The following is a 21443-nucleotide window of genomic DNA, read 5'->3' as shown; positions in this document are numbered from 1 at the left end:
AGATCCCACTCCACAAGAACACGGCCTTCCAACCCTCTATTTTGATCCCAATGCCATAGGCAGCTATGCCATGACTCGATTGATGATGTGAGGTGCTCTTCTGCCTTCTTTTTGCTCTTCCCTTCTTGAAGATACGAATGATAGCTACTTTACGCATTACAATCATCTATTTCTTTCCACGACCACTCAACAAGTCTGCCTGAACCTCAAAGGGTATTTGTAGAGTCGGCAATTCTTGAATAAATCTTTTAGGCCCCCATCACCACCCCACTTATATGACGAAAGACTAGCTCTCATCGTGACCATGTAATTCAAAAAAAAAAGAGAGAAAAAACAAAAAGAAAAACAAAAAAACAAAAAGGAGAACAAAGAGGAAGAAGAAGCACCTCACGAGCAAAGCATTGCATCTAGGGGTCCTTAAGTTAGGCGTGTCCGATGGCTTCAATCAGTTGGCTCTGTCCCTAACCCCCTAGCCCTTTTGATTCCCCACTCACACACTTAGGGCACATCAAGGGCAAGACATACCTAGGGAGGTCACACTTGCCTACTATTAAACCTATCTCCCTAAGCCGCACCCACGCACCTCCCCTATGCATGAACTAGGTCCTCAAGTGTGGGACACCACCCAGGTTGACCCAACTCCCAGTTCCACTAGCAGAAGCACAATGCACCACACGGTAAGGTAGTCACACCCCCCATGTAGTGCACCTTCTTTTCTTTTCAAGGAAATAAAAATGTTGTGACCCACCAACTTCGAAGGCCCCATCATCCATGCAATGCACTCCTGGCCTCCACCACCTTACCTGGTTGATTAGTTTCTTCCCAAAACCAATCCCTCCGAGACCTCCACATCATCAACTCACATGACCGTCTCTTTAAATCACCAAACCTTCACCATCTCAAAGCTGCCAATGTCATGGAACTTGCAACCATCTAGGAGGGGGGTAATGTTACATGATCTATCACCATGCAGCCCACATGATGTAGGGAACAATCAAGGTAGCCCCTATCAAAAAGTGAATGAAGAAGCTTATTCTACTCAGGCAGAAACATAAAGGAGATGGCAACCTCAGAAAAAACGTGTGGTAGTTCCAACTACTTTGGCAAGGTCCTCTCAAGGATGAGGGAGAACATCCGGAGGCTCTCACAAGAAAAGCACGAGACGCAATGTAATTCATTTTATTAGTGTACCAAGCTGACATCGGCTAAGGAATAAGGCACCTTGAAGGGAATAGGGAAAAGCCATGTTAAGATTGCGGCATAGCAACCGCACAAAGCAAGAGGATAGATCCATGTAACACCATCGTCAATTTCAGGACAGATCCACTCAAGGTCAATATCAAGGAAGGACCTGCCCCAACTACATCTTCAATTTCAAGGGCCAGTCCATCCAACACCATCCCTTGCAAAGGCCTTGTATACAAACTCAAAAAAGCCATTTGGCTACAGACATCCCACCTCCCAACTATTACCCATCAGTGCCATGGGATGCGCACTAGGCTAGGAGGGAGATAATGTTAACCTCAACACAAGAAGAAAGCAGCAAAAGTGGAAAAACACAAGTCGGGACCTAAAAGAGATAACCTAGAAGAAATTGACACAACGGAAAAAGCAAGAGGGGAAACAGCCAAAAGTGCAAGGGCGGCCTCAAAAATCAAGTCAAAGGCAAAAGCGCATTTTTAAATACAAAGCGCCCCTAAAATCGTGTGAGAGAGCACTAAGCTCCCTCCTATGCAAATTTGTAAAAGGTAAGTGGCATAGGTAAAGAGATTAGGCAAATAGTTAGAAATAGAAAAGAGGACCTTACCACAATGGCCAGTCATATAAAAAAGGGATGACCGCCCAAGAGGGATTTAGGGTTATGTACAAAAGCCAAAAAGTGAATAGAGAAGCTCATTCTTTGGTGTGTGGCAAAAGTGACCTCACCTTCTTCTCTTCTCTTGTCTTTCTTGTGAGTGCTTGAGAGAGGGAGTGTGAGGGTGAGGGATCTTGGAAGTGAAGCTCTCCATCACCTCCTCTCTTCTTATTCTCTTCTCTTATCTCATCTCGCATGCGCTATGGAGGATGGAGCTTGGAGGTGGAGGCTTGAGGATGCTTGAGCTTGCATCACGAATAGTGGAGCTACCGGTGTGCTTGAGGGAGGAGGCAACTCAATTGGGCATCAAGATAAACTCACTACACCACGGTAGGATCAAAGGTGCATCGGCTAGGCGAGAGATAGCCATAGGTGCTCACTTGAAACGCTTGAACAATAAGCGGTCCATGGGTCTAGGCAGTTGAGCATGAGCTCCCTCTACAGTTTCTAATTTGTTTCTTTCCTCTCTCTCTCTCTCTCTCTCTCTCTCTCATATCAAATATAAAGCTAAAATTAATTTATAAAATTTATAATATAAAATGCTAGATATACATACAATCTCTTTTACGCATCAAACTTATAAAATTTTATTTATACATAAAGTTGGTACTAATTGGACCTCACAAAGTTTGAAGTTCAAGTCAAACTTTCTTCTCTCTCTCTCTCTCTCTCTCTCTCCCTTTTAATCTCTCTCCTTACCTCTTCCTTCTGATTTTTTTCTCTCTCTTTCTCTCTCTCTCTCTCTCTCTCTATCTTTTCAAAAATTGTCTCTCTTCTCACCCTTCTCTCTCTCTCTCAAATTTTTATCACTTTCCTCTCTCCCTTATTTTTTTCTTTCCTTTCCCTTCCCATATCTCTCTCTCTCTCTCTCTCTCTCTCTCTCTCTCTCTCTCTCTCTCTCTCTCTCTCTCTCTCTCTCTCTCTCTCTCTCTCATCTTTTTCCTCTCTCCTCTTTTCCCTCCCCTATGTCGCACTCTCTCCTCATTTTCCTTTGCTTTTCTCTCCTCTCTTTCCTATTTCTCTCCCCCCTTTTTTCTTTTCTTTCTTCTCCTTTTTCCTTCTCTCTCCTCTCTCTCTCTCTCTCTCTCTCTCTCTCTCTCTCTCTCTCTCTCTCTCTCTCTCTCTCTCTCTCTCTCTCTCTCTCTCTCTCTCAAAACAAAACCTACCTCTAGTATCCAAGGTTTGCGTCATTGTTTCAAGTTGCTTAAGGAAACATATAATTACTGTTGGGATAAAGGACAGTGCCCGTGTCCGCCCGTAAGGGCCAAGTTGTACATGTACATATACATATCTAAAATCATTATCGAGGTACACTCTTCAGTACCACAAATCATGTGTCTCTATCTCTTCTCTCTCTCAACCTGCATCTCTACATAGAAGCTCCATTACAGCTAACTCAACAAAGTGGTATTAGAGCTTGGTTCGAGCAATCAGGAGATTGGCATTTCTTCTTAGGTGCAGGAGCTTGATGTTGGTCACTATGAAGAGTCTGCATGCAGGGTAGCAAGGTCTGAAGCTTCTTCTTGAAGCTTGAAGCTTCCCTCTTCATTTGAGATTGTTGGAAGCCATAATTTGCTACTTGGGGACCCTCCCCATTATCTCCAACACTTGGACCAGCATTCCAATCTCTTCATGGCTGAAGGCATCATCATCGTGGGTATGCAAATCTAGTTTTCAGCATGCTCATGACCTACATCAGCTACTCCTCTTCATTTGGCATCATGGTTGTGCTCCAGACTTTGCATCTAATGCTCAGCATTGAGCATTGAACTATAGTATTACACTTGGGGCTGATATACATTTAGCTTCAGGTTTGAAATACACAATATCAAATTTGTAATAAATAGGGCAGCACCTACTCTCTTGAGATTGATGCTCATATGATAGCTATTTGGATGTATCTTGATGCTGGATGCTTTGGAAAATACATGTATTGTCTTGAGGCCATTTTGAGCTAATATTGGCAAGGATTTGGCTCATTTTGACAGAGATTTGGCTGTTAGAATAACAGGGTTGAATGACATTTTGACTGCGTATGCATTATGTCTTGCTTCTAGACTTGGTTTCGGGAATTCTAAACCAAGTATTCATACTTATGGTTGATGTTACATGCTTGAATTTGATTATGGATTGCATTTGAGCAGTGATTAAAGCTCATTTATGGATTAGCTTTACCTACATGTCTATTGATGTACATTCAAGACAGTTTCTTGCATATTTAGGACATCGTACCTCATTGTTAGGAAATTTGATATGTTCGTATGCAAGAACATTATGATGTTATTTTGAGCAGCTTTGCATAATCTTTAGAGCTCAATCTCAATCAATTTGAGAGGTTATTTCAATTTTGAATTTTCAAGACAGATTTTTCTTGAATATCAGGAGACTGCACTCCTGAATTACAGGACGACCACTTGTATTGTCAAGAATTTTAGGACTACACTCTGTTTTTTGTCAAGAAATTGGTATGTTTACTATCATTGAATGCTTTTGAGGCATTTTGGGCAATAAAGTGATGTATGTTCTTGCTGATACATACTTGGGGATATTCCTAACATACTACTAAGTGGATTCTTGAGCTTCCATTACTTGGCATTAGTTGTCATTTACTGTCACACAATTATTTGGCTATGAGTCATGGCTAGCAGCAGTGACAATCATCTTATGCATATCAAGAAGCTTGAAGAAGCACACAACTTTGCAGTTTGGCAAAAACATTGCTATAATATCTTGTTGCAGAAGAAGTAAGCAAAGCCGATTAAAGTAAAGGAAACAAAACCAACTAATGTAGAGCAGGATGACTAGGATGAGCTAAATGAGCTTGCACGCTCGACCATTGAGCTATCGATTTATGATGCCTTGCTATTTAACATTGAAGGGTTAAATTCTACTTATAACATTTGGAAGCAATTGGAAGAATTGTATGCCCAGAAGAGTGTTGCAAGCAAAGTCTACTGGCTGAAGAAACTCATGGATTTGTGTGTATGAAAGAGGGTACTACAATGTCTACTCACCTTAGTGAGTTTAACTCCATTTTCAACCAGCTTGCCACTTTGAAGTTCAATATTTATGATGAGTTCAAAGCTACGTTCTTGCTTTGCACTCTGCCAGAGAGTTGGGATACCTTCAGGATGGCTATGAGCAATTCTAATGATATGCTTTTGTATGATGATGTAGAGAGTGCTCTACTCATGGAAGAAATGAATCGGTAGAACAATGCATCCACTAAGTCTTCTAGTGCTTTATATACTAGAGGCAGATCATAATAAAAAGGCAAATCTGATAGCAAGGGAGTGTAGTAAATCATGTGGTAAGGATGTTGAATACCATCACTGTAGCAAGAAGGGTCACTTCAAAAAAGACTGCTATAAATGAAAGAAAGAGAAAGGGAAGGGCTAGAAAGTGGATGACATCAAGGAAGAGAAGAAAAAGAGTCAGTCTACTAAGAAGAGCAGTGTAAAAATTGAAGAGATGAATGTAGTCAACCATGAGAGTGATAGTAGGAATGGTGTACTCTTTGTCTCTTCATGCTTAAGTGAACATGCTTTGATAGCTGATACGAATGATGACATGCACACTTGGATTTTGGATTCAGGTGCCTCTTTTCATGTCACCCCTCACTGTGAGTGGGTTATAGACTATACAAGAGGTTGATATGGTGTTGTCCATCTTAGGGACAATTATGCATGTGACATTGCAGGCATTGGTATTGTGCAACTGCAGTTTCAGCACCATGGATCTATCTTCACTCTTCAGAATGTAAGGTATGTACCTCAGCTCAAGAAGACCTTGATTAATACTAGACAGCTAGATGACGATGGATTTCATACCACCTTTGGCGATGGGAAATGGAAGATTTGTAGAGGATCTAGGGTTATTGCCAGAGGCTCAAAGAGTGATACTTTGTATCCTCTCCATGTATCTAGTGTGTGTGACCATGTTGTTGCCGTGACCAAGCAGCCAAGTGTTTCCTTATGGCATGGTCGGTTGGGACATATGAGTCAAACAAGAATGAAAGTACTTTCTTGTTTGGGTTACTTGCCTTGTCTTCGTTATGTTGATTTTGAGCATTGTGATCATTGTGTTTTTGGTAAGCATGCATAGACATCTCATAAAAAGTCTCTTTCATTGAAATCTTTGCCTCAAAGTTAGTACATTCCAATGTATGTCAGATGCTAGGGTTATCTCTAGGAGGAAAGAAATACTTTGTCGCATTTGTCGATTATGCTACTCGAAAGGTATGGGTTTACCTTATTCATAGTAAGGACAAAGTGCTTGACAAGTTTCAGAAATTCTTGGCATTGGTTGAGAACCAGACTGATAAGATACTTAAGTGTCATCACTCTGACAACGATGGGGAGTATGTGTCCAAAGCCTTTCATGCATTTTATGACAGCAAGGGGATAAAAAGGGAGCTCACTGCCCCTCATAATCCACCCCAAAATGGAGTTGCAGAGCGCATAAATCAGACCATACAGGATAAGGTCCGTACGATGTTGTTTCGTGCTACATTACCCCATGGCTTTTGGGTAGAGGCTATTATAACAGTTGTTCATCTGATTAACATGTCACCGAATAGGTCTTTAGGGGGGAGAGTCCCTGAAGAAGAGATGTTGGGCAAGCCACCTTCTTATGTTCATTTGCAAGTATTTATTTGCGAGGCTTTTGTGCACATACGGAAAGAAGAACACAACAAACTAGAACCAAAGTCCTGTAAATGCATATTCCTAGGATACGGTGACGAGGGTGAGATGGAGTATGAACTTTGGGATCTCGAGAAAAGAAAGATAGTACGCAACAATGATATCATCTTCCATGAAGATTGCATGCATAAGCAGCCCGAGAAGACTGAGGAAGTCAAGAGGGTTGTTTTCAAGGAGGATGTACCTTTTAGACAGCCATTTGTGCCCAGTGGACAACAACATATACTTGCTGTAAATACTCCTGAAAATGTAGGAAACGGTGCTGGAAATGACCAGTAAGATATTGCCCATGATACACCATAATTTCAGCCTGAAAACATGCAGTTAGGACGACAATCTGAACTGTGAGGACAACATGCTAGAATTTTAGGATAGCAACTTGTACATGCAGAATTGCACGCCTGTATTTCAGGACAACAATTTGTACGTGTAGAATCATAGGCCCATATTTCAGGACAACAACTTGTAAATGCATATTTGCAGGCCTAACAACCAGCAAATGCATAACCTTCACTACGTAGGTCAACCCGATCTTCAAGGCAGTCAAATAGGTTTGTTCCTAGTCCGCAGTATGTTGCAGATTATGTCATGGTTACTGACAGTGATGAGCTATCATGCTTCAAGGAAGCAATGACTAGATCAGACATCAAGAGGTGGTTCAAGGCAATGCTACCGGAAATGGAGTCACTTGATAAGAATGGTGCTTGGGACTTGGTGCAGTTGCCTAAAGGGAAAAAACTCTTCCATGCAAGTCGGTTTACAAGATGAATGTCACTTCTAGCTCGTCACCAAAGTACAAAGCAAGATTGGTTGCAAAGGGGTACAAGTAAGAACATGGAATTGACTTTGACAATATCTTCTCTCCCGTAATCAAAATGGCTACTCTAAGAACCATTTTGGGCTTGGTTGCAACTAAAGATATGGAGCTCATATAGATGGATGTAAAGATTGCATTCTTACATGGTGATTTGCATGAAGATATATATATGAGGCAGCCTGAAGGTTTTGTTGCTAAAGGCAAAGAGATGATGGTCTATTAACTGAAATAGAGTTTGTATGGGCTGAAACAGACATCGAGGGAATGGTATCGTAAGTTTGATACTTTCATGCAGTCTCAGGGCTTTCAGAGAAGTCAAGTTGATCACTGCTTGTACACCAAGAAGGCAGCAAATGGCAGCCTGATTATCTTGGATTTGTATGTTGATGACATGCTGATTGCTGGCAAGGATACTCATGCCTTGGATTCATTGAAGCAAAGTCTTCATGGTAGCTTTGACATGAAGGATATTGGTGATGCCAATCATATTCTTGGGATGCAGATACTCAGAGATAGGTCGAAGGGGTTACTCTATCTATCTCAGCATGAGTATGTATCCAAGATTTTGCAGCGTTTCAATATGGAGGGGAGAAAGCAATCGGAGTTCCATTGCCTCCATATGTGAAACTCAATGTAGAGGACAACCCTACATTTGATGATGAGAAGGCTGAAATAGCCAAGATTCTGTATGCTTCAACCGTTGGCAGTTTGATGTATGCAATGTTTGCTACATGTCCTAACATTGCCTTTGCAGTGGGAGTGGTTATAGTAGGTACATGGCATACCCTGGCAAGAAGCATTGGGAAGCAGTGAAAGGTATTATGAGATATCTCAAGGGCACAAAGGATTTGTGCATTTGTTTTGGTAAGCAGATCGTTGGCTTTACGGATGCAGACTATGCTGAACATGTAGATTGCAAGAAGTCCACTATAGGGTGTGTGTTTAACTTCACAGGGGGATTTGTCTCTTGGATATCCAGGCTGTAGAAGTGTGTTGCATTGTCTACTATAGAGGTAGAATATGTGGCTACCACCATAGAGGCATGCAAAGAGGCCTTATGGCTGTCACGTTTGGTTGTTGAGCTTAGGATTACTAAGGTTTCTATTCTCCACTGCGATAGTCAGAGTGCTATCATGTTAGCATGGAACCCTATCTTTCATGCAAAGACAAAATACATACATGTGAAGTATCATTTCATCGGAGAGGTACTTAATAGCAAGAGCATTGAGCTAGTCAATGTCCACACTGATGATAACCTTGCAGACCTTCTCACGAAAGGTCTTCCAATAGAGAGCCCATTGCCGACAGATGATGGGTATTGGATAGGTATAGTATTTTCAGCTTTGTGCATACTTAGACTTAGCTAAGTCTTTTCCTCTACCTTTGGGCACATTGCCTTTAGGGGGGAGGCTGTTGGGATAAAGGGCAGTGGTCGTGTCCGCTCGTAAGGGCCAGGTTGTACATAGTACATATACCTATCTAAAATCATTATTGAGGTACACTCTTCAGTACCACAAATCGTGTGTCTCTATCTCTTCTCTCTCTCAACTTGGATCTCTACACATAAGCTGCATTGTAGCTAACTCAACAATTGCGAGTGGAGTGTGCTTTATCACACGTGCAATGCGTTATTTGGTGTATTTTTTGTAAGTAAAGGGAAGCAATCGTGTGATAATATGGTTGCTTCCCTTTTCTCACAAAATAGGACTAAGGTGTAACCTTGAGAGTTTCACAATGATGCATGTCTAGGCAGCCCAACTAGTAAGGTTTAGACGACATTGCTAAGACAATGGTTGCATCAAAAGAACCCACATTTGGAAAGAGGGAAGATATATCACATGTGGGAAATCAAGATTTGGGATTGGCTTATCCAAGTGACATAATATCTAACAGAAACAAAAAGCAGTTGAATCTATTGGAAAATGCTAATATAGCTCGATTAGACCCTTGTTTTATGAAGGCTCCAATAGGACAATGGGGATTAACTTAACTCCAAACACCCCCAACACTTGCTAGCATGATCACATGTGAGTGGGGTTATCATAACACTAGTTTCATGACTCGCACCAAGCACAACCTAGCCCTAAAATATTGATTCACATCCAAATATTGGGGTTTGCCATTAATGCTTTTATATATCTGGAACCTTGTGTGATAGGGCACTAGACTATGGTTTTGTTTAACCTCATAACAAACGGACTAGCAACATCGGTTGAATGAATAAATGTGTATGGTAGGTAAAAGAGACACACTAAAGGTAGTATGAGATGCTAGGCCGCTTTGCGGCAACTTTGCATAATGCAATAACTTTGCACTATTGTACAAAGCTAGCGCGGAGCGATAAGTGAAGTTGTTGTGCGGTACTTAACAATCCATTTCTCCTCTTTCTCTCTCCTTTTCTCTCTCTATTTCTAATTTTTTTCTCTTTCTCTCTTCACATTTTATTTTAGTTTATTTTCACTTATCTTCTTGTTCTCTCTCTCTCTCTATTTATTGTTAGATATGCTCAATGCCCCACCCTCGTAAGGTACCACCAATGATCCATGGTGCTCTAAGTTGTAAGGCCCCCATTATGAGGAGAAGCCATGTGTGAGCATGGATATTGGGTGGGTCCTAAATTGTATGTTTAGATGGCAAAATGGTGATCTTTGTGGATCTAGCCATTAGGTTAGATAGAGTAGTTATGCTGATAGCAACTCGAGGCACAATGCCTCTAGTTAGGGGGGGTCTCAAGGGGCCAACGACCCCCCTAATGAGGGTTTGGGGGTAGTGCCCTAGACCTAACAGTAAAGGAATATATTCCTTGGCTGACTAGGGAAGATTCATAATATGGTCGGACTTACTGACTAGACTACCTTCTTGGGCTATAAAAGGAAGACCCCTCTAAAGCCATTGTTAATCTATCTTTCACCCAATCAGAAATCTAGCTACCCTAAGCTCTTCGCCTATCATTTATTTGGATTTCCATCTAAGCTTCACAATGGAAGCGCATGGGTGGATAGAGTCATTTTTATATCAGCTCATTTGAAATTAAAGCAGCCTCTATTCTTCTCATATATGCTGTGTTCTCTACTCCTTGCTTTGATTTTGTCTGCGCTGTGCCGTGTAATTTCTATATTTTTTCCTCTTTCTCTCTCTATCTTCTTATTTTTTCTATCTTCTCATCTCTATCTCTCTCAAAATTTTCTCACTTTCCTCTCTCTTCCTCGATTTTTTTCTTTCCTCTCCCTTCCCATACTTTCCTCTCTCTCTCTCTCTCTCTCTCTCTCTCTCTCTCTTCTTTTTCTCTTGCTCTCAAAATTTTCTCACTTTCCTCTCTCTTCCTTGATTTTTTTCTTTCCTCTCCCTTCCCATATTATCCTCTCTCTCTTTCTCAAGTCTCTCTCTCTCTCTCTCATTTCTTCTCATGTCTCTTTTGCCTCCAGCTCCCTCCCTCTCTTCTATCCTTTTCTCTCTCCTCTTTTCCCCCCTCTCTCCCCTATTTTTTCTTTGCCTCTCTCTCCTATTTTTTTCTCTCCTACTTTTCCTTCTATCTTCGTTATTTCTCTCTCCCCAAAAATCTCTCTCTCTCTCCCCAATTTTTTAAAATTTTTATCTTCTCACTCCCCCCCTCTCTCTCTTTCCTCTTTCTCTCACTCTCTCCTCTTTTTTCTTATTCTTCTCCTTCTCTCTCTATCTCATATATTTTTCTCCCTCCCTCTTCCCTCTTTCTGTCCCCTCTCCCCTTTTCTTCTCTCCCCCTCTCCTTGCTTTTTTAAAATTCTCTCTCGTCTTTTCCCTTCCCCTCTCTCCTCTTTTTTATTTGCCTTTCTCACCTCTCTTTTCCCTTTCTCTCCCCCCTCTTTTTAATTATTTTCTTTTATGAACACAGAGAGAGAAGAAAAAATTGAGAGAGAGAGAGAGAGAGAGAGAGAGAGAGAGAGAGAGAGAGAGAGAGAGAGAGAGAGAGAGAGAGAGAGAGAGAGAGAGAGAGAGAGGAGGGAAGAAGAAGAATAATAAGAATAAGACTAAGAAAAAAAGGAAAAAAGAGGAGATGGAGAGAGAAGGAAAAGAGAGAGAGGGAGGTGGGGGGAGAAGAAGAAGAAGAATAATAATAATAAATGAATTATTTTTAAAAAATCTAAACACATTTTGATATAGTTTTTGGACTGAAAGGGAAATAGATTTTTGAGAGAGAGGAAATAGGGGGAGAGAGAGGAAAGAGAAAAATAGAGAGAGAAAAGAGAATGAGAGAAATAAAGAGGAAAAAAAATAAGAAAGAGATAGAGAGAACAAAAAACCAAGAGAAATATAAAGAGAAGAAAAGAAAAAAAGAGGAGGCGGAGTGAGAGAGAGATGAAAAGAAACATGAGGAGAGAGAAAGATATATAGAGAGAAGAAAAGAAAAGAGAGAGAGAGAGAGAGAGAGAGAGAGAGAGAGAGAGAGAGAGAGAGAGAGGAAAGAGAAGAAATAAGAGAGGGCGAGAGCAAGAGAGAGTATATAAAATGGAGAGAGAAAATAAAAAATGAAAAATGGGGAGAGAGAGAGAAGGAAAAAGAGAAAAGCAATGACAAACAAGGAGAGAAGAAAACAGAAAAGGCAAGGAGAGGGGGGAGAGAAAAAGAGAATAAAAAAGAGGAGAGAGATAAGCAAAGAGAGAAGGAATAAACAAAGAAAAGAGAGAAAAAAAGAAAAAAGAGGAGAGGGAGAGAGAAGGAAAAGAGAGGAGAGGGAAAAGCAATGATGAAAGAGGAGAGAGAAAATAAAAAGCAAGGAGAGGGGAGAGAAGAAAATGGGAGAGATAAAAAATAAGAGAGAGAGAGAGAGGAAGTGAAATAAATGGGAGAGAGAGAGAGAGAGAGAGAGAGAGAGAGAGGAGAGAGGGAGGGAGGGAGGGAGGGAGGGAGGGAGGGAGGGAGAAGAAGATGTTGTTTGTGAGAAAAAGAAGCAATTGTGTGATAGTATGGTTGCTTCCCTTTTCTCACAATATGAAGTGAGTGAGGCATAGCCTCGTAAGCTTTGCAATGATGCAGGTTTGGGCGGCTCAGCTAGTGAGGTTTAGACAACATTACTAAGACAATGGTTGCACTAAAAGAACCCACATTCAAATAGGGGGAAGATATATCACTCGTGGGAATTTGGGATTGGCTTATCCAAGTGCCGTAGTCTCTAACAAAAACGAAGAGGGGCCGAATCTATTGGACAATGCTAACATAACCCTAGACCCTTATTTAATGAAGGCTCTAATAGGGCAATGGGGGTCTAGCTTAACTCCACTCACCCGCAACACTTGCTAGCATGATCACATGTGAGTAAAGTTATCATAACACTAGTTTCGTGACTCACACTAGGCACAATCTGGCCTAAAATATTGATTTGCATCCAAATATTGGGGTTTGCCATTACTGCGTTTATATATGTGAAACCTGTGCGATAGGCCACTAGACTATGGTTTTGTTTAACCTCATAACAAACGGACTAGTGACTCCGGTTGAATGAATAAACGTGTAGGGTGTGAGACAACCTTCGAAGTTCTCTGTGGTAGGGTAAATGGACCAATAAAATAGCGCCCTCCAAAAGGAAAAAACACCCCACCCCAATTGAGTGACAATTTTACAAGAAAGATGTGGCTTTTTTAGTCACTTAATAATATAATATTATTTTTTAAAAAATACAGATGAGTTTAATTTAAATCAAACAATTGAGCTATGTAAAATTTTTTATATTTTAGATTTTGTAAAACCCTAAAGCAATGCATTATTGAGTGTCACTCTATTGGCCCCTCAATGCCTCTCTTTTAAGAACCGTTCGTTTGTAACTAAGGCTACTTGATAAAAATATTAAAATATCTCAATTTTTTTTGAGCTTTATATAATATAAATTATTTGACTATTAAAAAATATTTATGTAACTCACTTGGGAAAAAAAAATATAATGGAAGATTGTTAGATGACAACCTATTGGCCCCTTTACCCTAGGTACAAGAGATACACGGAAGGTTAGGTTTTTTTACACGCTGTTGCCAGTTGCAAAAAAGCACTTACCAAAATTAAAAACACAGCACTAAGCAACAGTAATAATGTGAAAACACTCCTCTTCCCGGAAATTCATGGCTGCGTGTCGATAACGCTGGACTGAAGGATTTTCATGGAAGTTGCAGGCCGATGGAGTAAAACAAGAAGTTGCAAGGAGTCGTCGAAGAATAAAGAAAGAAAAACGCGTTGCAAGGAGTTCATCATGCTTGTGTGTGAAGTACGACAAATGGTAGGGAAAGGGACCTGCGCGGTAAGATAGGTACTGCTCACTGCTTTCTGTTAGCACTCACAGCCTTTTGCTGTATCTTTGTTTGTTGTGTCCATTCTTGTTTGCGTCAGGACGATTGCAGGCAGCGATCTTAAAGATGCCGTTGCCCTTGGACTTCAAGAGGAATGTGTGTTAACAAGGAAAGCTTCTTGTTCCCTGTCTGAGAGCTTGCAAAGCTACCACGCTGTGTGTCAAAAATCGAGACTCTCTCTGAGGGACTCCGATAGGGACAGCCACAGGTCTACTTGGTTAGGTCCCACGAGCACCGGCAGGTGGACTAAAGCCAGCTAACTTCCGCCGGGAAGGTACCTTTTCTTCATCCTGGTTAGTATTCTGCCTCTTTCTCTGTTCTTGTCTTTGTCTTTGCCTCTCTCTCTTTCTCTCTCTGTGCCCATAGCCTAGCCTTGGAAAGTAAAGCTTTTTTGTCTTGCCGCGTGAAGCAGAGTCCCACTCCCCACCTCGCTTCCAAGAACGCATCAACACTTCTTCTCGCAAAGCGTGTGACGTGCAGCCGGTCGAAGCTTCATATTCTTCTAGCTTTATCTCCTTGCCATTAATATTTCTGTAGTTCTTCTTGCCATCGCTCTTTGCACCAATCTTTCTTGGAAACATTTTTGATCTACCGCCTGCTGGCTGCCAGTCTGGATCGCAGCAACACGCATCTAGACCTCTCGGTAGTTTACCTTCTAGAAAGGTTAGGAGTTCGGAAGCTGAAATCGCGTATCAAACACGTAGAAAACTCCGTCTCCTACAAAATCACAGATCCCCCATTCTTCTAAAAGTTCAGTACATCTGAGGAGCTCTGTCAGTAAACCGTCGTTCACGGAAACAGGATCTCAGATAACTCATTGTACTGAGTCTGCTCAAGATGGACGGACCGAAACCGAGATTCACCCTTGGCAGACAGTCTTCCTTGGCCCCTCCCAATCATGATGCAGACGGGGGCTCAAGCTCGCTGAGCCTTCCTGAGAAGCTTGACAAGGCTATGCAGCTACTTTTCTTGTCTAGCAAAGGTGATGTGGAGGGGATCAAAGATTTGGTTGCTGAGGGGGCTGATGTCAACATTGCGGATTTTGATGATAGAACTGCTCTTCATGTCGCCGCATGTGAAGGCCATGTGAATGTTGTGGAGTTTCTAATCAAGCAGAAAGCTAATGTGAATGCACGTGATCGATGGGGAAGCACGGTGAGCAGCCAGCATTTCTTCCACTTAGAGGATATTGTTTTTCTATACACATCTATACACTTTGTGAATGATCAAGAGGCCTGTGCTTATCACATTTTCCTTTAGTTTTATTTAAGCTTACTAATGCGGTTTCTGGATCTGATGGCTTCTGCTTAGCCCCTCTCTGATGCAAAGCATTATGGAAATAAAGAGGTCTGTAAAATTCTCGAGGCTGCAGGCGCAAAGCTTCCTGTAAGTTGACTTGTGCAACTAGTTATTGTATTCCTCTTTTGGCTTTCCAGGATTCTTATTTCTGCTTGTCTTGCAGGAAACCTCAAAGAAAGTGCCTATGCAAGTGGCGAATCCCACTGATGTACCTGAATATGAAGTGAAAAGCCAGGAGCTAAATTTTCTAAAAACAGATGCTAAGTTGTCAGAGGTCAGGAGTTACTGTAGCAATCTCGTTCATTTTACATTCCAGACTTTCTCACAAACTGTATGAACTTTTTCTGGGTGACACGTAGGCTATGAATGGATAAGTTAGTGTAGAATTTTTGTTGGAGCTTAAGTTTCGATATGTTTTGAGTCAATTGTTGCCTTACCATTGAGTGGTTTTTTCACTGGGCTCACATGAAGGGGTCTCTCTTGCGGTCTATGTCAATCAATCCTCATGAGTCATAGAAATTTGACGCAAAAAATAAAAAATAATCTTCAAGCAAAAAACCCCTTCACCCTTCAGATTGTAGACAATCTTTAACCAGAATTTTTTTGCAAGAGATCTCTAATGCTGCTTTTGGAATTCAGACAATCTTCAACTAGATTTTTTTCCAAGAGATATGTTTTACTGTTTTTGATTTATTCTGCAATAAAGCCTTCCTACAAGCATCAACAAGTGGCTGAAAATATACAGAAAAGTTGTCGGGTCATTACAAACAGATGGTGATGACATGATGGCTTATAGGAGATGGTGTGATTAGATTTGTTTCAAGCATGTTTCTCTCCATGGAAAGATGTAGATATGTGGAGGCACATAAAAATTGAATATAGAGCTGATGGATCATGTTTCGTATAAGGTACAAAAATTGGGACGGAATGGTGTGATTTGTTATCTTGGGTAGTACAAGTATCCTTTTAAACTATTTAGTCAAGGGACATGGTAAGGACATTCATTGCTAGCATGTTTTAAGGCAATATCTTCGATGTACACATAAACCTCCAATGAGCAAACACTAAGTGCAATTTAAAGCAGAATGGGTCAGTCAAGCCAATGGTGCTTTGCTTCCATTAGCTAGATATCAACTTGAGCACCAATGGTGCTTTGCTTCCATCAGCTATGTATCAAGTCAAGTATATTCTCCTTCTTGTTGGCCACACCTTGTAATTCGAGAAATGTGGCAACTGCTTCCTTTGGTACGCTAGGTAACAATCTTTGGAACCAATTATGTATCTTATATTGATAGGTGATTTGCTAAGAGTGGGTCCCGCAACCATCTGCATGTCGGAGGCAATATTAACATCATCTCAGCTCCATGTAGCATGTGAGGCTAATTCAAGTGCCTTTACAGGCTACCTCAACTTCCTCTCATATACAAAGCATCACAGCCTTTATGTTGTGGCAATCGGCTCTCTGATCCGATGTAATTCTAGCATAGTCTCTTACCCATCATCATTTAATATTCCACCGTTTTCAATGATTTGCAGCCATTTCCAGCATTTTGTTTCTGCTGCTTGTGAACATTGTATATTCCCTAGATTTGCATTTATGTCATCGGTTAGCATTTTGTCGATCACTGTCAGCCATTGGCAGTCAGTCCTCAAAATACGGCGGTTACGCCCATTTACTTAGCAATGGTGACTCCTCATCCTACCCAATGTTCAATAATCTTTTCCAAACCAACTGAGCAGGGCTTGCTTTTCATGCATTTTAATGGAATATGGTTCTTTAAAATGGTTATTGTTTTTAAACCTCCAGTTGGATTTTGCATAGCTGTGTCAATTACGTTATTGTAATTCTGAGATTATCAATCCTTCATGCAATCTATGCAATGCAGATGTTTGCTGAAGTGAAAAGCATGCTTAATCATCTAATGAAACCTTCTGCAGTACAAAATTGCCAAATGGCATGGGACTATGGTTGCTGTCAAGGAGATCCCAGGTGACTTATCAAGCCAGCCACAAATTGTGTAAGTGATGCAAGGTTTTTGGCATTGGGCTAGAAGATGAAAAAGCGTTTATGCAGTGTGCCACAATATGTCTGAATTTTAGTATCACCATGGATGTTACCATGTGCACTCTTGCATGGGCAGTAAAAGTGATAGGCACTTTCTTAACTCAGATAACATGCTGACATCAGAAAAGCGTTCCGAGATGAATTGGCTCTTCTTCAAAAGTTGCGGCATCCAAACATTGTGCAATTCCTTGGTGCTGTGACTCAGAATACTCCAATGCGTATCATCGTGGAATACTGTGCTGGGGTATGAAAGTTGACTTGGTTGCTTTTGTGAAAAGATAAAGTAGGTTTCTTTGTGAGTTATCCATTGAAGAAAAATTATGGCAGTTGAAATTTTTAACGGTGCCTTCTATAGGTAGATGACACTAAAGGAAAATCCATAAACTAGGACAATCATTTTTTGGAATGTCAAACATATCTGCTGTTGTGATACCTCAAACCATCAAAATGTATGCTGATTGTATTACTGATTCATCTGCTCTCAAGAACTCTTATGGTCTATGACTTCTGTTAATAAACCTTGGATTTCACAGGGGGACTTGCAGTATTATTTGAAAAAGAAGGGTCGCTTGGAGCTCAGTAAAGCAGTGAGATATGCTCTTGACATAGCACGGTAAGCTTTAAGTTTACTAAGGCAAATAGGCATTGCCCACTATATTGATTACTAGGTAATAAGACCTGTGGCTCTACATTTATTATGTGGCCTGAATGCAACACTAATTCCATCTTTGACCATGGTGCCAGGGGCATGAACTACTTGCATGAATGCAAGCCTGAACCCATTATCCATCGTGGATTAAAACCAAGGTATTAAAGGTGTGGTTTCCATTTTGTGTGCATAAGCAGCTATGTGATCACATTGTTGGAATGCATATTCACATCTTAGCATGATTATGGATTCTTTCGGTATTGTATAGTAGGAAATGCAGCCTCACAGTCTGGCTAGAATAGAAATAATATGGAAGGCTTTGGATAGTAAAATCTAAGAGAAGTCTGGGTGAATTGTGAAAAGGATTTCCTTTTGTCCTGCTCCCATCTAAATTTGCTCTCATCAGCCCTGGAAGTGCTCGGTTTGGATAGAATATAAATAATATAGAAGACTTTGGATAGTAAAATCTAAGGGAAGTCTGCGTGAATAGTGAAAAGTATTTCCTTTCGTCCTGCTCCCGTCTAAATTTGCTCTCGTCAGCCCTGGAGTAGTGCTAATGGATTTGATCGTGTGAAACCTGAGTACCTTCCTGTGCATTAGCTATAATGTAGTACTTACCATGGATTTTAAGGATAGTTTTACATTACATGCATGTTGAAGATCCTGAGTAGTGCATGCTGGAATTCCATGAGCTTCTCTGAAATATTCAACTTATCTATCACTAAATGTGTGGACATGCTATCATAGATCCTCATGCCAACGTTGGGAAGGCAAGGCACTGCTCCAAACAAGCTCTGAACATGCCTAAGCCCCCCTTTGGCATGCAATTGCTCCAGCCATGTCACACTCGTGTGTGCAAAGAATGTAAATCAAATAATCAGTAATCAGAACCACCTGTAATCCAAGATGCACAAGGGACCAAGTACCAAATGTTATCTTCAATCAATGAATGCTTAACTGGTTTGTAACCCGGTCAAACCAAGTTGACCAATCCATGGACAGTTTCAAGTGGACCTGCCTGCATGACCAGGCATGCTGTAACACTCAATCTGATGCGGATTGTTAGTCACCATCACCCAAAGTCAGAAGACTTGCAAGTAGGGTGCTAATCAGCTACTATCCAGCAAATGAAGATAGGCCTTTTACATTATTTCTAACTGGTCAGTTGCACCATACTATCTGTAAGATCTCAGGTCAAGAATGTTGCTCTCAAAAAATTGGATGTTTATGGCACTTTGTTGTTGATGAAATGAGCTGAGTGTATATTACTGACGTGCAGCAAGTGTTGTGTTCATTGGGATACAACCACCCAATATTATTTCTAATTGAAGCAAGCCAGGCCCGATCACTTGCACCATACCATCTGTAAGCTCTTGGGTCAAGAATGTTACTCTCAAAAAATTGGATGTATATGGCATGTTTGTTTTTGATGAAATGAGTTGAGTGTGTAATAATGACGTACAGCAAGTGCTGTGCTCAGTGAGACACAAGGCACCCAAAAAATATTGAGAAATCAGTGAATGATAATGAATGCATAATGTATTCAATCTCATGAAGAGAGAATCAAACAAATACTGTTGAAGGGATGCCCAATAGAAGCTGTAAGAGTCAAATGATGGATTGCTGAAATCAGCATGATCAGGATATTGCCAAATGAGATACTTGGCTTGCTGTGTTTGGCAAGGAGTCCATTTGAAGCACACAAGAATCTTTTTCCCAACTCTCAAGGAGCTTAGTGGAGAAATGACAGCCCAATATGTTGCCCTCAAATTGACGAAGTACTATTCCCAGTGAGAGACCGTCCAATTACCAAAGGCTGGCATTGACATTCTTTTGGGGCTAATGCATGATAATGAATATTGTGAATATTTAAACCACCAAGGTATCTTTGGCAAGTGCACTTTAGCAGCCATCAGCCTAATTTCCTTCCTGTTTGCCTTGGTTTTCCAAAGAATCTCCTTGGTAATAGACATGAATTTATCAGTATCTTCTTTTTGTCTCATTACAAGGGGAAGAAAGAATTGAATCTACACTGTTATCATGGATTGAAATATAACTCTCGCACGCAAACACACACATGTGCACACGTGCACGCATGCTCACACACATAATATGCATTTTCTGTTTCTCGGTGTCTGGATTTATGAATTCTGGTTCCTCTGGTTGGAGTGTTTGGTGATAATATTTGATCAGATGTCAGCTTTCAAGCCAGTCTAGATAGTGACATTACAAAGTTTCAAGATCTCAACACAATTAAAATCTTAACCATGTTGGAGAGCTCTCTAAGACGTTGGAAAGCCCTCTAAGATATTGGAGTGCTGTAAATCTGTGTGAGTGGAGGAGGAGAGAATGGTTTCTAATGTTTTCTCTTCTCAGTATGCCGCCAGGAACATTCTGCGGGATAGGGTTGGGCGACTGAAAGTTGCAGACTTTGGTCTCAGCCAGCTTCTCAGGGGACCTTCAGAGATTCGTGCAGATGCTAACGGTCATGATCTCAGTGGATCTTCTGCACGTAAGTACTCAAGAGTAATTGATTTGAGCATTTTTGTGCCTAAACTGGTGAGAATGTTCCAAAGTTCAAAGTCAGTGTCACAAAAGGTGTGCTCTTGCTGCAATATGTAGAGGAAAAATTTCAACTCTTGCAGCAAATGTTGGATGGTTGCTTTTAACTTTTAGCTTCTGCTCTCTAATAGATGTTTCTTTGGTGCAGGTTACTACATGGCTCCAGAAGCCATGCGAGGTGAAGCGTATGACACGAAAGTGGATGTATTTTCATTTGGTCTGATTCTGTATCAGGTGGCATTCTGGTGAACCAAGTCCTCTGATAGTTTCACATTGCTGTAGAGAGTTTTATTCTAAAGCTGTTTTGCAGATGATTGAGGGTTCACCTCCATTTCCTAATAAGACCGAGGAGGAAGTTTTTGAAGCCGTGGCTTATGGTAATGACAGGCCACCTTTCAGAGTGAAAGATAGACGCTACCCGGCCGGTTTAAAAGAGTAAGTGATGGATGTTTTCTCAAGTGGGTTGGTGGAGAGGATAGATGTCTGCTCTAGGTTTTTAAACTATGCTAAATGGAAGGATAGGTATGACAGTAAGATTTTGCTAAACTGCCTTTTTGGGCATCTTGTAGGTTGATCAGCCGCTGCTGGGACAAGCAGCCTTCCCAAAGGCCTACATTTGCAGAAGTCATTAATGACCTGGAGAAGATCAAGCCTCTGTGTGAGAAGCGTGGTTTCTTCAGAAGGCTGTTCAAAGGTTCTAATAGGACTTTAAGTTTCAGATCTCTAAGCTTTCAGTAAAAAGACTCTGATCGGTCAAGAACACTGTCCCAAGGCTACACCCCATTTTTTGTCATTCTCTCTCGTCAATGGATAATAAGTATCGTGAAGTACTGTCAGTATGGCAGTTGGTAAGGATGGGGTCCTCTCTTCATATGAAGTTGCTTGTTGCTCTGTATTGTGCTTCTTGCGGTAGGGGACCATGCAGTATGTCACATTACTTGTCCTCTTTCAAATTAAGATTGCCTTGTTAAATTAATCTGATATCGTTCACACAAGCTTTATTGTTTAGTGCTCATCTTGATAAAATTTCTCAAGAAATGTTTGCACGTGAGCAAGTTTCATCACATTTACGAGCAAACATGTAAGAACGTATATTGGAAAAGAGAGTACTTAAAAACGAGGGACATTCAAGGCTATAGTGCCAACGTAACTATTTTGTGAGCTTAGTGTGGAAGAAGC

At 40.9% G+C, this 21443-nt stretch overlaps 1 protein-coding gene across 1 annotated transcript; it reads left to right on the top strand.

Annotated features, from left to right (window-relative positions):
* The first annotated feature begins 13469 nt into the window (after positions 1–13469).
* On the top strand, positions 13470–21240 carry LOC148013090 (integrin-linked protein kinase 1-like). The gene is made up of 13 exons (XM_087667454.1): positions 13470–13619; positions 13730–13982; positions 14102–14844; positions 15001–15075; positions 15152–15262; positions 16927–17006; positions 17177–17297; positions 17587–17666; positions 17798–17860; positions 20090–20214; positions 20413–20498; positions 20575–20699; positions 20834–21240. The coding sequence occupies exons 3-13, from the start codon at positions 14527–14529 to the stop codon at positions 21000–21002; spliced, it is 1353 nt and encodes a 450-aa protein (XP_087523580.1). The 5' UTR covers positions 13470–13619; positions 13730–13982; positions 14102–14526; the 3' UTR covers positions 21003–21240.
* The last annotated feature ends 203 nt before the right edge of the window (positions 21241–21443 follow it).

This window comes from Lygodium microphyllum, chromosome 26 (genome assembly GCF_053477565.2).
Source record: "Lygodium microphyllum isolate KBCC chromosome 26, Lygodium_microphyllum_v1.1.10, whole genome shotgun sequence".
In the NCBI taxonomy this organism is placed as follows: Eukaryota; Viridiplantae; Streptophyta; class Polypodiopsida; order Schizaeales; family Lygodiaceae; genus Lygodium; species Lygodium microphyllum.
This window is presented reverse-complemented; position numbering and strand designations above follow the sequence as displayed.

What these genes read in the sequence shown, in the direction of transcription:
- LOC148013090 (XM_087667454.1), top strand. Translation starts at nt 14,527, where the DNA reads ATGGACGGACCGAAACCGAGATTCACCCTTGGCAGACAGTCTTCCTTG. An exon ending in TCAAGCCAGCCACAAATTGT is followed by an intron (nt 17,007 to 17,176) that starts GTAAGTGATGCA and finishes TGCTGACATCAG; the next exon opens with AAAAGCGTTCCGAGATGAAT. An exon ending in TATGCTCTTGACATAGCACG is followed by an intron (nt 17,667 to 17,797) that starts GTAAGCTTTAAG and finishes CCATGGTGCCAG; the next exon opens with GGGCATGAACTACTTGCATG.